Genomic DNA, 17,180 nt, shown 5'->3' on the forward strand with positions numbered 1-17,180 from the left:
AATGAGGAACCCTGCAGTGGGATGATACTCACGAGTAACATCACTCCCAACACAAAATTGACCCCATCATGTTTGCATAATTATTGAGATGGTAAATTCATCCCTGAAGCCCTTTGTTGTTTGTTGCTATCGCAGCATCAATACATTCATAGTGTTTAACTTTCACAATAATCAGTATTATCTCTTTATAATCTATGCCACGTGTTTTATCTTTTTTTCTAATGTACCAGCACATTTAGTAGTTTCAATGCTGTATCCAAGTGCAGGTAAAAAAAAATGGATGCAGATTCAGTAAACAGTGACAGTCAAAATAATCCAAAAACAAAAGGCACAAAGGTAAAGTCAAGCAACTTCCCAAGACCCCAAATATCACACTGAGAACAGAAGGTGCAAAGAAGACAATCTGGCAGGGAGTGACAGGAAAGAGCCCAATATGAAGTGAACTGAGGAAAAGAGAAACAGGTGTGAATTATACGCAGGTGAATGTAATCAGTGCAGCCAGACACAAGCATGGATACAAAGTAAAACAGGAAGTCCACAAACTATACGAGGAGAAAAAACAACAGAACACTACATCAGTAAGTGCAAGACAAGAATCAAAACACAAACCAAATCAGAGGGATAAAGAAAGTCCAAACATCGAAAGGTACAAATTAATCAAAGCACTAGAAAGAAAACAAAGTCAAGTTTGGGAGCCGTGTAATATTGAAATAATAATAAATATCTGCATGTGGCCATGCACAATGTTGACGGTTGATGCTGAGGTTTAGGTCCATGATGAATTTCTCAGATGACAAAGGGCGAAAGACGGGGGATATCCTGGACAGATCGCCAGTCCATCACAGGGACAACCATTCACACTCTCATACTCATGGTCAATTCAGATTGTCCAATGTACCTATCACCATATTGCATGGACTATGGGACAAAACCCAGACATACACAGGGAGAACATGCTAACTCCATGCAGAAAGACCCTTGTTCTGACAGGGTTGCAAACCCGGGTCTCCATAAATCATTTGTATTTTTAAAATAAAAAATCTAGGGCTGTACTGTAGTGTAGGAAATAAAGTTGGCAGACAGAATGTATCATATGACCTTTCTTGGTCAGGTGTCCTCCCCAAACCAAACAAAGGCTAAATAAAAACAGATACAATATGAATGATATAAACATGTTGTTGATAAAAAAGGGATTAGATTAGATTAGATTTTATTGATCCCACACTGAAAATGAAATTCAGTGAAATTCACATGTTGCAGCAGTCAAAGGACAGAGAATAGAAATACAACACAATGAAAGAATAAATTAGAACAAAAATTGTAGTGCAAATAAGATGAACACAAGTAAGACAAGAACAATAAACCAATAGACATCTTAAGAAAGAGAGAGATACATAGATGGGGGCATCCTATGAATAGATAGATAGAAATCAATAAAAATAAACTTGTGTAAATACACCCTGTGTGTGATTCCACGGCCTTCAACTAGTTAATCCAGCCACAGTTTTCAAAATCACACAAATAGATATTGTCCCTGTGTGAGGTCTCGACCTTCATACAGCTCATAAATACAAGTCAGAGTCATCCGGCCGGAGACAGGAAAACTAAAAACGTGATGTTTCCTGTGAGTCTCGGCTCAGCTTCTCCGTGCAGTCATCTTTGATGACACGTGGATGAAGTTCTGTGGAAGGCTTAGTGGGCTGCTCAGCCGTTTGCAGGGATGTTCAGTGCAGTGGTCACTCTTCATAGGGCAGTTTCCCTGCGATGGCGGAGACCATCTGCCCGGTGACGAGCACAGAAAACACAGGCTGTTCTCCTCGCATTCACTGAAACGCCACTAAAACCAGATTGTAAGTGACAAATCACGACAAGGATTATGATTCCATTACTCGTTACGTGAATTTTACATGCTAGAATACTAGTTAAATTCATCAAATCACTTGTGATTTCAAGTTTAACGATGGAGCCACCCTGTGTAACATTTATCCCTTTAACACCTAAGCCTCAAAATGGCTTATTTTAACCATAAAAGGACCAGAAAGCGATCCTGTGATTAAGTGCTTTTGCCCATTGTTTTCCAGAATAATATTATTACAATTTATTGCATGTTAAAATAGTGTAATAACCCTTTAAAATGAAAGAACCACCAAAAGGTTTTATTGCGGAAAAAACACTGTAGTTGTACACAAACACCAGATTTAGCGTGTTGAAATTTGATCAGTATAAAACATTTGAAATAACATTTGTTTGGGTCTTTGTCTCAATGTGCGAAAACTGGAAACTACTACAGGAGTTTTACCAACTCTTTTCTCTCTGGTGACAAAGACACTGATTCGCCAGCTTCCTGAAACATACATCTATTTTCTATACTGCTTTACAGCAGGTGCTGAGCCTATCTCAACTGACACACCTCATGCAGTCAATTTAGAGTGTCTAATTTACCTAATCCCCATATTGCATGTTTTTAGACTGTGGGAGGAAGCCAGAGAACCCAGAGAAAACCCACACACACACAGGGAGAACATGCAAACTCCATGCAGAAAGACCCTGTTGTGACTGGGTCATGAACCCGGGTCTTCTAGCTGTAAAGGCAAGAGCGTTAACCACTACACCAAACATGTGGTTCTGTCTTCCTGAAACAACGTGAGTGAAATTATAACCACATGTTAGCTTTGACTTGCTACTTCTCAGCTTTCAGCTTATAGCTTTTTTACGTTAGCACGAACCGGTGCGTACTTACGGTAACGCAAAGTGCGCTTGCGCAAACGTGTCGCCTGCGATACGCTCGGTGTTAAAGGATTATACATTCAATCCAACTGCTTGATTCTTTTTTTATGAAATAAATCCAGCAATGATTCGCTCAATCATCAGCAGGTTATGGATGCCATTCATCCTCCTCTTGCATTGTCTTTATCGGATAAATCCGTTGACCTATGTGCTGCAGAGCATCTTGACCTAAAACCTTTCATTAGCAGATTGTTAACATTTTCCAACGACAGACTTGATGAATTGCCGTCACAGCTCTTTACCAGTGACTTCAACATTTATAGCTGCGGATGATTTGCTTCCATTCACTGCTGGGCTTATTATGAATGTCATGATGACCCTTCATGAACAACTTCTTTAATTGACTGACTGCTAATGACTCGACAGCCTGGGAGTCTTTATTTTACAGTCTTGTTATGTAACTTATCTGGTCTTTAAAAGATTTATTAACCACTGATGAAGCCATAGGTTACAACTTTATGTTGCCTATATATAATGTGTGACCTTTCAGAAAGTAGTATGCAGAAATTACTTGTTATTATATGTTAATAGTGAAGACATGGTAATATTACTTTTACATACATTATCCACAGATTTTGGCATCTATTTTCAACGTTTTACACATAATAATAATACTGTATTTGTATTTCTATGTACACTTTATGATCTTGCCTTTCTTTTATTTTTTACAGAATTGTTTTTACAAAATTGATTGTTTTTCCTACCTAGTATCCTTTAGTAAACACTAAACATACGTCTGCGGCTGGTCATTTGATTTAATTTGCCAGAAATGGTTTCAATACTCTTCATTGAATAAGCTGTTTTTTAAAAGCACAATTTAAAGTGACATCAACACACAGCACAAATCAATAGCCGTGTGTGTGTGTGTTTGTGTGTTTGTGTGTTTGTGTGGACTGTCCTCCAGAACGAAGGGTTCAATCACTGTCATGTTTGTCCCTGGGGTTCATGCTTTTGTGGAGGCAGAAGACAGCGTACACACTTAACCCCTAACCCGAACATATTTAATGAACTGTTACAAGTGTCCCAGCTGATACATGAAGTAGCTCAATGCTTTATTTGTGGATTTTTTTCTTTTCCTGAGGGGGTAAAACCATGGACCCAGAGGAACTGCACGCTTCTAAGAGGACGACAGAGTGACGGAATTAGACGAGAATAATTATCAGCGTGGTAGTATTTCATATCCTGCAATGGATCACTATGATTTGGGTTGCACATAGGAACAGAGCAATCGAAAGGTTTGAGTTATCGGAGTTAAGTCGGCTGTATTGTGCACTCTGCAAATTTGGCTGAAGCCAATTTGAGACTTTGTGGTGTCAGGGTATGAAAGTACAGGACAAGGATCAAAATGACAAAGCATGCAGTGGAGGAGGCTGTGCAGCTTTGTAAGAGCCGATGTGCAGCACAGGGTGAAAATAAATTCTTAGCTAGAATGTGTGCTGGTGTGTGGGTCAAATCATTTTAACCTTCTCTAATCCCAGTTTGCCAATTAACGTCAGGCATTTCTGGATTATAAAATAAAATATAAAGCAATAAAAGTCCTTTGTGCTGGTGTCTCCAGTTCACTCAGCCCTCTATGGGGCTTCTATGGGCAGAAGATTCTATGGGCAGACAGGGGTCTGTGTATGTGTGAACAATCACATACCAGTAGGTCTGATATTATAACAGGGGTTGTTACATATTATGCTCCAGTTAACCAGCAAAAGCGGGGGAAGGAGACTTCATGAACATTAACACAACAGACAGTTTCCTATACTTTCTGAGCTGGGCTGAGTAAAACACAAACCATGTGATAAAGCAGTGAAACACAGGAGCTAAACAGACTATTGAGAAACTATAATGAACAGAGCATGAAGCAGTAAAATGTCACTGGTTGGCAGCAAAGGTTACGAAGTGAAAGCGTTTATTCTCTTGCTTTTTTGAGTCATATTTTAGTGTGCATTCACTATGTTTTTGAAGAGTAAACACAATTTATTTCTGGATTTGAATGCAGTTTGTCGCCATGTCCGTCACATTTGCCCTTCATCTCTGTGAAAGCAGGTACATTGGTGAGCAGAGTTAATTTTTAAACCCTGAAAGGTGTTAAAACATCAACTTGGTGGAATTTATTCTCACTATAGTATATTATATGGTCCCATGCATGCACTCGTACTGAGTTAATTTGAAACTCAAAAGGTTAGAAATTGTTCCATTTACAAAGACGTCTGTAGTTTTGTAAAAAAAAAAAAAAAAGGAGTATGCCATAGTAAAGGACGTGGGGGTGATCACATGAAGTGAGAGTGTGATAATGAATATAAGGTGCCACAAACTTGGGTGAGGAAAATACTAGAATAACTTTTCACACGTCCACAAAAGATGAAGTGATGCAGTGTTACATGAAACTCTAGCTCTTCCCACAAAACTGGAGAAAGAGGACAGTGCCAGCAAGGTTATTCTATACTTATTGTACAAACAGCAGTGTTCTGTAATGGGAAGAATGGTCATTGATAAATTGGTCTATATACGCTGCAAAAGGAGGGTTGGTTTACTCCTGTAAAAAGGTGGAATCTGCAGATGGATGGACACCATACTCTCCCTGGGCTCAAGTAAACAGAGCTACGATATATAAATAGGATATAATATATGTCTTTGAGGAGGCAATTGATATGTTATGGAGGGAGGGGTTGATGGGAGAAAGTGTGAACAAAACTGGTGATATATATATCTACAGTAAGAAAACTCCATAGGTAACATACATGGAAATGGGGGCAGAGCATAACTGAAGGTGTGTTTCATTTTCAAGATTAAAGAGACAGACAAGGATGTGGGATGGGGGAAACATTGTCTATCTATCTATCTATCTATCTATCTATCTATCTATCTATCTATCTATCTATCTATCTATCTATCTATCTATCTAAGAGCAAAATATCAATCAAATATATACAAAGACACAAACATAAGATAATTCAGCACAGAACACAGAAAACACAGAACAAGGAAAAAAGGGATTTGTTTATTGCAGCATTCAGCCTGAAGCATTCAACGTTCACAGCAGTCAGACTGAAGTGACACCTCGTCTCCTCCTGTGGGAGCTAGTGAGGCGCCGCAGGGCATCACGCCCGCAGGAAAACCAGGCAGAAGAAGAAGAAGAAGCGGAAAATCTGAGATCAGAGGAGTAATTCGCTGACAGGCTGTTGCTGCTGCTGCAGAGACGAACCTATAAACAGAAACAAGGTCAGTTTACATATCACCATGAAGTGTTTGCTCTATGTTTGTATTTGATCTTGTTGTTTCACTGCAAACCTGCAGTAGTTGTTGTGTTTTGCAACAAAGAAATAAGAGTAAATAGAGACTACAAACGAGCAGTGAATGTACTCCCTTAAACCAGTCTGTGGTTAGACATTAAAGGATTAGAAGTTGCAATTCAAAGGTCAGTATCTCTGGTTAATGAGTGACCAGGGTCAGTGTTTTTGGTTTTTATTATTATTCTATATATATATAGTACTCACACCCTGTCTGTAAACACAAGCACAACATTTATTGGTGAAGATGCATTTAAGTTTGTCCACTGTGGTACAGCTGATATTGATATGCATGTAGGCGTAAAAGGCTACTGAGGAACAGCAAGTCACACAATCAGGTGATCGTACACTTACACAAAATAAGAATAGCAATTACATTTTCAATCTCTGCCACATGAAAATAACTTCACACGATTTTGACTAAGGATGAGCTGATGTGACACTCAGTATCGGTATCGGTATCAGTCCGATACTGGTCAAGATCACTAGATCAGATATCGGAGAGATAAAAATGTAAACTCTGATACAATCCAAAAATTCTGTATTATGTACAGACAGAAACGTGGAAACAAAAATCACACAAGAGTCATATTGTGGGCTGGGAGAGGAATATTTTTTTTTCACAGTTTGGCGACAGGGCCGGCTATGGTAAACTACTTTGACCCAGTTCACTATGATCAGTGCGTGCATACAGTGGTGAGCATTGTTGCATTACAGCAGGAAGATCACTGATTTGGATCCTGGTTTGTTCAAGGGCCTTTCTGTGTGGAGTTTGCATGTTCTCCTCGAGTGTGTGTGGGTTCTCCAGCCTCAGCCCCACAGTCCAAAAACATACAGATTGATAATACAGATTAGTTTAATTGGACACTAGTTTGGTTTGATTACAGTTGTCCATAGTATTATTTACTTAGTTGTAGATTCATTTCTCTGTGTTTGATATTATTGCATATCAAAACAAGTACTTTTACTTTGAAATTCTGTGAAATACCACCATTATTGGCCACGTTTCCCAGATTCGATCTTTCTTAAGGACTTCTTAGGAGAACCGTAAGATCAAGCCAAAGAAGCTTCTTAAGAAGCTCTTAACGAGAGCTGTTCACCACGGTGGTGCTGAAACTGAATCAATCGATGCCAGGTAAATCGATCACCCACCGCTTTATCAGCGCATAAGTCACACACAGCGCCCCGTGGTCCCCCCACACAGGTGCAATTAGGCTCAGGGGCGCCTGCAGGAATTAATGCTATGGTACGCACGCCCATCAACGTTACACAGCCCTATAAAGGCTAAGTTACCTTTAGATTTGTTCTAGCGTGCCGTTAACGTATGGCGTTTTGACAAGCACACCAGTTGTCTACCTTGTTATTGCCCATCTGGAATAACTCCTCTAGCTTAACTGCGTCCATCCTCCATCCTTTCTATTGTCGTTGTTTATAAGAACTTGCGAAATCCATGATGATCCATTAGCTTCACATTATGTGCTGATAACCATATATATATAAAATAAAAAGAAAAGAAAAAAGAAAACAACAAGTAGCCTAGTTGCGCGTCTCTCCCGCACAAACAAAGTGTTTGCTCGTGGATATAGCATTAAGTTCATTTTGATAACGTGTGTGTGTGCCATCAGGTGTATCCAAGTAGTAATCAAGCCCATTAGCGCATATATACCCTCGTGAATATTGGCACACACATGTGAGAATGGAAGAAATAGGCAGCAAAAAAACCAAGCGGGCACCGTTGTTTACCGCGGAGGAGATGGGCGTGTTGGTGGACGAGGTGTGGCAGCACCGTGAAGTTTTATTTGGTGGAACTAAAGGAAAGAAAAACATTACGGTGAAGAACCGTGTATGGCAGACTATAGCCGAGAAGATGTCCCCCTCCAGCCCATGTGGCCTGCGTGACTGGCACAGGGTTGTTGATGGGTTTTTTTATGTGTAGTACTATAAACTCATAAACGTGTAATTCAATAACAGTTTTTTCTTCTCTACTATTAGCCTATGTTTCTTGCGCCAGTGGTCCACAGCTATGAGCGCATTTCAACATTGAACATTGTTTTATTATTTCAAAAAGTGGAGGATATACATTTCCCTGATGCGGCTTGATCACTGTAGCCTAGAAATCTAGACGCCCCTAGCCGCTATGATCACTGAACATTTGATCGCTAAGAAGGCTGTTAAGAGTGGGTCAGCGCGATCTTATGTTTCCTTCTTAGTGAAAGATCTTCTTAAGCTAAGAGCGACTCTGGGAAACACGTTCTTCTTTCACAGCGTTTTTAAGAGCCCTTCAAAGAAGATCTTAGCGTTAAGAGTTCTTAACGAATCTGGGAAACGCGGCCAATGGAAGTATCTTGTATTTTAACCTTTATTTAACCACATCTTTCGCAAGGGTGACCTGGCCAAGAAAGGCAGCGGCCCACATCAAAAGTTAAATAAGAAACATGTACTTGTATGTTTTGTCTTTTGTGAAACCAGAAAATCCTAGATTCTGGAAACACAGATCAGAGCATCATGTCTGAGTTAACGGGGAAGGTCCAGACTGTCCTGGGCCTGGTTGATCCGAACCAGCTGGGCCGCACGATGACCCACGAGCACCTGACCATGACCTTCGAGTGCTGCTACTCCGCTCCTCCTCCAGGTGAAGAGGCCGTAGCACAGAACCCTTACCAAATGCGTCACATGCACTGGCTGAGGCAGAACCCCTACAGCTGCCACGAGAACCTGCTCCTGAATCAGGAGACCAGTGCCGTCCGGGACGAGCTGCTGGCCTACAGGAAGGCCGGAGGGGGCACGATTGTGGAGAACACCACCACAGGCATCGACCGGGACCTGCCCACACTCCGGCAGCTGGCCAAGGACACCGGGGTCCACATCATTGCAGGGGCAGGATACTATGTGGACTGCACCCACACTGAGGTCACGAGGAAGATGAGTGTGGAAAAGGTGGGGTTCAGCCTGAGAGAGGGCGTAACGGCACACACACACATTCTTACTGTACATGAGGAAGTTTAGGAGATATTGACAGAACCCGAGCTCAGACATGTATCAGTTTCTACATATCAGCTTATCCATCTATTATTAAATGTTTGCACCATTTAAATGCACTCTATTTTACTCTGTGTTTCACTCAAATAACTTGAAATGGCCATGTCACCTGACATGACTGAACCCGACCTGAGCCTGTCTATCATTTCTGTGATTTTCCAAGCTCTCATTCAATCTGATTAAAATCATTCTTATTAGAAAAGACAACTTACCTGTTGACATGGACATAAAAAAATATTCCTATGTCCACTATTATGCACTATTGTGTTAAAAGAGGTTTCACGTCTATCTGTATTATAAAGACACACTTTTACAACCATAGAAAGCCAAATAAAGTTAATAAATAATTATGCCTGGTGCAGGTCAAAAGAACCTCAACTGACCCCTGATTTCCTGCACTCCAGCTCACAGACATCATCGTCGGAGAGGTGCTTCACGGGGCAGATGGGACAGACGTTCGCTGCGGTGTGATCGGAGAGATTGGCACCAGCTGGCCAATCACAGAGAGTGAAAAGAAGGTGCTGAGAGCCACAGCACATGCTCAGGCTCAGCTCGGCTGTCCTGTTATTATTCATCCCGGCAGAAATCCTGCCGCTCCAGCTGAAGTCCTCCGGATTCTCCAGGAGGTCGGAGGTGACATCGGCAAAACTGTCATGTCCCACCTGGACAGGTACAAAGTCCCTGTGGACAGGTCGTCATTAAAGTGAATGGAAAAAAAAACTGAATTATGTAACTGAGAGTCTATGTAAGCTTTTTAAATATAAACTTATGTTAAAAAAAAATTTAAAATACATTGCTTATTCATGCATTTAAACATCTCCTCTTCCTTTGTAGTTTGTAAAATGGGGTGAAAATCTGATTTAAAAAATCATTTTACAGCATTTTCGGGAAGAATACAGAGCATTATTGGCTAAATTACACGTTTTTCCCTGAGTTGTTTATTGAGGAAATCTTAACTAGCAGTGATCGGTGCCCTCACGCTGCAGGAAACACAACTTTAATGCATTAAGAGACAGCGTACTTTAAATCCGTGTCAGAAACTGATCTTACTGATGTGTGAAAACAATAAGCTATGTTTTGTAGAAATAATAATAAGATGAGTATTTAAGTCACTGTTAAGATGGCGACTGGTATTTTGGTATATGTTCACAGGATTTGTACTACTGTACTGTCTGTATATAAATACAGAATATAATGTTCAAAGAAGCATGTAGCTCCTCTGATTTTATCCTCTACCTCTCTTGTTTTCTTACAGGACCATATTTGATGAGGGTGAACTGCTTGAGTTTGCCAATCTGGGCAGTTATCTGGAGTACGATCTGTTTGGAATCGAGACGCTGAACTACTGTTTCAACCTGAAGGTGGACATGCCCAATGACAGCCAGAGAGTCAAGGCGTGAGTCACACTGAACTTGTCTTATAGGACTATATGAACTAGATATACAGAGTATGTGTGTGTACAAAGAACAAATAATTGATTGGGGGGGGGGCGATTAATCAGGCTGATATTTGTCTTTTTTTATTATTAATAATAATAATAATAATAATATGCATATTTGAGGTGTTTTTGTTCATCACAAAAACTTTGTTTGTTGTCCAAAAGTTTATTTTTTCAGTATTTGATGGCCTGTTTCATGTATTTAACATTTAGTTTATACATTATTTTTTATTGAAAAGACTATATAATTGCCCTGCAGTGTAAACATCAAATGTAGATTGGAGAAACAGACCATCACTGTTTGTTGTATTATTTGTTTTCATTAAACAGTTATAATTTCAACTAAATATATGGGACAAAAAAATGGTATCAATTATCAGCCATTAGCTGTTCTAATTTCTAAGAATTGGCCTCAGCCATAGAAAAACCCATATCAGTCAACCTCTATTTATAATTCATGTTCCAAATTCATGTTTTTCTTTATATATAATTTGATTTTTTATGTTTGGCCTAAAATGTTGTCTCCTTCCCTGCTGATAGAAGAGTGTGTCCTACAGATCTCTTTTTTTTCATGTAAGCTGTGAGACACTAATCTCTCACCTCAGTGCAGGCAGGAGTGTGTGTCAACAGGACGATAAAAAATGAGTTTCGTTGCCTGCGTTATTCACATTCTGAGCAGATGGTTGTCCGCACACACACACACACACACACACACAAAAGACAAGTTCAACAAAGCATGAAGGTTGATTGACAATTACAGTGTGTTTTTGGGCTTAAAACATGATTAGTTTTCTTGTGTTCATGGCCCTTTGCTTTTCGGTTGTTTCTTTGTTTTGCGCTCAGGTTGGCGTTCCTGGTGAACGAGGGCTACGAAGACAAGATCCTTGTTGCGCACGACATCCACACCAAAGACCGCCTGATGAAGTACGGCGGCCACGGATACTCTCACGTGCTGAAGAACATTGTGCCAAAGATGTTGATGAGGGGCATCTCTCAGCAGCAGGTGGATAAGATTCTCATCGACAACCCCAAACACTGGCTGACCTTCAAATAAGGCAAAGGTGGCCATAACCTTCGCTGACACTTATTACAGTGTCAGCACATTCCCCCTATCTAGCAAGACTGATTCTCTTGCTCCATAACAGATCTATGCCTTAATCAGCCTTAAATAATTTCTTCTAATGGCCATAACCTACATCACCAAAAATTTCCATTTAAATCCATCCTCTCATTTTTGGGTTATGCTGCTCAAAGACAAACAGACAAACGCGGCTAAAGACCTTAACTCTGTGGCGGAAGTAAAGTAAAAAGAGGCCAGTGACAGGAGCTTTGATGTAGCTATTATTTTATCTTCAGATGATTACTCAACACTCTACAATGAACATCTCAAGCTCTTTGCAATAATAACAGCACAAAGTGATTCAGAGATGTGGTTTTGAACCATTAAATCAGCAGCACTCCAGTGCTTCTACGTACATGTGTTCTTCATCTCAATATTTTGAATTTTTTGAATGTTTTATAACTTTGTCTTTTCAGTAGCAGATAATTACAGACTGTTTATTCAATCAGCTGAAATGCTTTATATGGAGATCCTTTTAAAGTAATTTTATACAGTGATTATTAACTTTCTAAGCAAATTATGTAAAAGAAGCTTGCAGGGATCACAGCGTCGCTGATTTGCGGTGTTGTTTCGGACCCATTTATGCCAAAGGAATTGTTTTGTTCTGCATAAATATGAATGCAAATATACAAATATTTAATTCCTCAGAATGTGTTGTTTGTGATGTGCTTGAATATACGGGGGTAATTGATGCGTCACTTTCAGTGTTGCTTGTTTTGTGACATTTCTGCACACACATTTTATGGAAGGTAAATAATGAGCCTGGCAGTAATCAGTATGCTGCTCATCGCTGCTCTCGACACAATGTGGCTGTGTTAGATGAGTTGTCCTGTCGCCCCTCAGTGGGTGACGGGGTGTCTATGGGAGGCTGACTGTCTGGCGGGCCCAGATGAAGGACATGTTCTCCTCGCACCTGGAAACAGGTGGCCTCACAGGGTGACTTCACCACATGATCAATGACGTGATCTCCACAGCTGACTGTGTGCAGTGAAAAACTGTGTAACTTTGATGAATCTTCTGAGGGGGTTACAGAGCGAGGCGGAGGGTTTCATTTTACAATATATTTAACATTGCGGCTGACAGGCTTATCTGGAGGAGCGTAACAATCAGCGGGCAGATCGATGAATGTCGTTGAGCCGGAGGAAACATTTCTCTCTATGTGACCGTCCAGTTTTGTGATGGTGACTAACTACCAGACCAACCCTGATGTCCCAACCAGCTGTCACATAGAGACAGACACGAGAAATGAGTTATGGCAATCATGTTGTGACAGTATGGACGTCATTATGGCCCCTTACAGAGTTCAAGTATGTTATAAGCTGCACAGAGTTAAAATGTTGGTTTTTATAATCATGCATCACTACAACTTTGAACATTTTCCCTTCAAAATGCACCAGTGATCACTTGTTTTTTTGTTTTGTTTTTTGAAAAATAAAGCACACATGTAGACTAACAACACTGTGAACAGAGTGGTGATTATGTGAGCATTGTTTTAGCATCTATATTTCAATGCTTCTAGTCAATACATTCAACTTTTAATCTACATTCACTCAGAATGTTAGCATGGGGAGTATATGCCTGACATGGCAGCAAACCTAATTTGTAAAGCTAAGAGCTCATTCCAGGTGCACTAATCAATCTGACAAGGATACAATTAAACAATGTATAAATTAAGATTTGACTTTCCTATGATGTAATTACACAGAGCAGCCCTGTTGTAATAAGTACAGTCCTTCCCCTTCTTTTTTTCCCCCTCCGCATGCCTCCCTCCACATCATCCTCCAGTCTTTTGCAATATGGAAATGGTGAGCTCTGTCTCTGATAATCCAACTGACATTGAATCGAGACTGAGAAATGAAGCAAGCTATTTTGCAGAGCGCATCCCCCTCCCGTGGCAGACTGTTTCCATGTTTCAATCAGCGTACAACATGAAGCCGGAGAAAGTGCTGTACTTGTTGTTGTTGCCCCCGTGCGCCTTCCCGCCATCCAGTTTGATGTAAATCTCGTCCCCGGGCTCGAGGTGTAGAACAACACTGTTGCTTGCGTAGTCGTAGTTCTGATCGGCGTCTTGGGCAATGGCACTGGCTCTCACCTGCAGGGAAACAAAGACCACGTTTAAATTATGAACCCAGGACAGGCGCGTTAACTTGATTTCCGCCACAAAATAATCATCACACAGCTATGTTTACTTGACACTACATGGAAAATACACTACTTACGTGTCCGTCTATGAAACAACGTGCGTAAAAGTTGTGCGTAATACGGTGAGGATTCTAAATGTGTTGTAAAACAAGTGTAAAATCCCAATCCTCATTTTTTTAAGCACAATTTCTATTCTATTTTCACATAACTTCAATATGAAACGTGCTACCTGGTTGTTTTTACAGAGGTCAGCCCACATGCTGGTTCCGTCCCCTCCTCGCATCAGCACATGGTAAACAAAGAAGTAAATCCCCGGTATTGAGCAGGTGAATTTCCCAGACGAGGGGTCGTAGTGGTTGCCTAGATTTGTGACTACGTCGTCGAATTTCAGCACTTCATATCCCTCATGCTGCTTTTTCAGTCCTGCGTAAAACGCAATCTTTGGAATTGTGTTGTAAGTCGCCGCGCTGATGGCACCGTTGGGACCATTCGCTCCGGGTGCTCCTGGTGGACCGGGGGGCCCCGGGGCCCCTCTCTCTCCCGGCGGACCAGTAGGTCCAGGTGGCCCGGGCTCGCCAATCGGACCCCTCGGCCCCATCCTCCCTGCGCGCCCGGGCTCTCCTTGAGGACCTTGGATGAAAGTCGGCAGCGACTGAACCAGGCGGTTGTCTTTGATTGGGTTGGTTGCCTTGGCCGTGGCTGTGGTTGCGGTCCCGTGGGAGTCGCACACCATTTGGCAGGATCCGAGCATCTCGTAGCGCGCAGGATTCCCGGCGGAGTTCACCACGACAGGGATCAGAACCACCAGCACCAGCACCAGCGCGACACCACAAACACCAGTTGCGATCATCTGCGCTCTGCGGATTCGTGGTGTTCTCCGGAGGCGATGGTCTTCCAGCCTGCTTCTGGGCGATATTTTGTCAGAGAGAAGAAGTCGACCTGCTCTGGGTTTATGCTGCAACCTTTGGAGACCAAATACTCCTGTAAACGTCTGTGCGCAAAAGTAACCATCCACAATTTTACGCGCTGCAATATTCGCCCAACTAGTTCATCTCCGCTCTCTCGCCGTAGGAAATAAAACAACAAAAGACTTTGTGAGAGTTAAAATAAGTAAGGAATCTGCGTTGTGTGAATGTGCAGCACAAAGTCAGCTGCACAAGTTTCTGCTCTCTGCGGTGCCACAGGAGAGAATGGGCGAGAAATTAAGCGTTGTCCGTTTCAGTGTTTGTGGAGTGAGGGAGGGGTGGAGGTGATGGATGGGTTAGAAACCGTGCATTTCTTTAATCAACAGAGAGAAAGTGAACAACATACGCACATCGATGCAACTTTGAAGCTTCCAAACAAATCGGATTTCATGCTTTTGTTGGTGAAGTCAAATCATTTCACCTGCATTTTTAAAGCTTTGTATTTCTTTCCCTAAAATGTTTCACCACTAAAGGTTATTAGCAGTTATCCAAACAGATCTAAAAGGTCCTGAGCATAATTAAGCCTATTAAGACAAAAAGCTATACTCTTTTGGCACCTGGTCACACCTCGGTGGCTCCCCGTGTCCAATTTATCATTTGGAGAAAATCTATATAGCCATTGAAAGGAAGGGGGGAGTCACTAGGAGCTGGCAGTGAAGGATGACTTCATACGGAAATGAAATGACTGAATACTGAGGCATTTAGAGGGAAAATAGGATTAGATCATTTAATTACCACATGGTATTCACCTTTTGTAGTTGTAAGTTTAAAAACAATGGGTTGTAATAATCAAAGTGATAGTTTATTTATCTGAATTCTTATTTATAAAACGATTCCAACATTGATTTTTAAGGTTTAAGACCAATGTCTTGTTTGGATAAAAACTTAAACACGGTGGCTTTGCTGGGGTTTGAGTGATGAAAGGCTAATTGCTGGCGAGGAGGGCAGATGATGATATGCTCATGAATGCAGAGGCTGTCACTCTGTCGATGGCACCACTCGACCAGGTGGAGAGATAGATGAACAGGAAGTTAAAAACACGGATAGAGTGATGGTGTTTTTTTGGAGGGAGGAGGAAGCTGATTGCAGCCTCAATGAGATGCAGTGAAAGTTCAAATACAACAATGTTTGTTTTTAAGTTTTTTTTTTATAACAAAAAGTGCCAGAAATAACATTGTTCAAAAGACACAACAATAGCAGAAATTACAGCAAAACATGCAATTATTTGACAAATTCATATAAATATTTAAAGGCGCCATATGTAAGAATGTGACCAAAAACAGTTACTACGCTCAAATTCAAAATACCGAGGTGTTTTAGGTTTGGTTTTCTCTGCCATTGTAGCTCTGACGTAACTGGCAACCCGTGGTCGCTCAGCAGCTAAGACTCTACTGACTGAAATGATTGGTAGACAGCGGTAGGTGGCGCCACATGCCAAAACATAAACATGATTTGCGGTCTGCGAAATCTTTTTTGTGAATATTTTGGCTGTACTGTTGTTGTACTGTAGTAGTTCAGTATGTTATATGAATATTCCTGAGTCTCTGTGAAATAGGAGGATTTTATGGCCAGTTGCTTTAGATTTATTACATAATGCACCTTTAATTCAAACACAGAAAAATGCATTTTTTACACACAAAATGAATGTTAAAGGGGAAATAAGTAGTTTATAGTGCCATCTAGAGGAGAGGCTGAAATTTACAACAAAGACCTGCTCCCCTGCTCACCCCCTCCCTTCCCTGAGCGCTACGGTATCCGCAGCTGGTCAAATGTCGTCCTCGTCGTCTTTCTCCATGTCAGCAGATGAGGTTCGTGAGGTGAGGGAGAGGGCGAGCTACCACGGCCGTAGCAGACGAAGCGGAGAGAGTGGAGGCGGGACTTCCGCTACAAGTAAAGAGACGCTTGTTTTGTTCTCTCGCGTTTGTCCTTACAGGCTCCGGTAGAAACATGGCGTCTCGCTGCTAACAGTGGCTATGCAACCGCGGTCCGCGGTCATGTTATTTTAAATGACTTTTTGAAACACTACGAAAATGAAACAAAGAATATTATACAGCGACTAGACAATGCAGGAGCACATAATCTCCTGCTCCTGCATTGTCTAGTCGCTGTATAATATATATATAAAAAAGTGGATTTTGGGTTATATAAACCCATAAATACTACATATTGTACCTTTAAATGAGTGTTAAAATTAAAGCTGCAGTGTGTAACTTTTTGTGATTTTTTTTTTGTTGTTGATGTTATTGTTCTGCCTCTGTTTGGACTTCATGAACAGAGATAATGTAACATTTGCTGTTTTTTTTCATCTGAAAACTGTCTCTGTCAAGCAGTCCTGTCAGATCTGACTGGGGGAGCATGTCTGTGTATACATCAGCAGCACAGGGAAGCGCAGAGACAAGAAGCAAACT

At 41.2% G+C, this 17,180-nt stretch overlaps 2 protein-coding genes across 2 annotated transcripts; one reads left to right on the top strand and one right to left on the bottom strand.

Annotated features, from left to right (window-relative positions):
- Positions 1–5,951: 5,951 nt before the first annotated feature.
- On the top strand, positions 5,952–12,951 carry pter (phosphotriesterase related). The gene is made up of 5 exons (XM_083889265.1): positions 5,952–6,000; positions 8,538–9,005; positions 9,512–9,777; positions 10,363–10,503; positions 11,389–12,951. The coding sequence occupies exons 2-5, from the start codon at positions 8,574–8,576 to the stop codon at positions 11,597–11,599; spliced, it is 1,050 nt and encodes a 349-aa protein (XP_083745391.1). The 5' UTR covers positions 5,952–6,000; positions 8,538–8,573; the 3' UTR covers positions 11,600–12,951.
- Positions 12,952–13,577: 626 nt separating this feature from the next.
- Positions 13,578–14,657, bottom strand: c1ql3b (complement component 1, q subcomponent-like 3b; the record flags this gene model as incomplete). Its single annotated transcript, XM_083889266.1, has 2 exons — positions 13,578–13,757; positions 14,037–14,657. 2 exons carry the CDS (start codon positions 14,655–14,657, stop codon positions 13,578–13,580), a joined length of 801 nt encoding a protein of 266 aa, XP_083745392.1.
- Between the last annotated feature and the right edge of the window lie 2,523 nt (positions 14,658–17,180).

Source organism: Microchirus variegatus (genome assembly GCF_963457635.1).
Source record: "Microchirus variegatus genome assembly, chromosome: 5".
NCBI lineage: Eukaryota > Metazoa > Chordata > Actinopteri > Pleuronectiformes > Soleidae > Microchirus > Microchirus variegatus.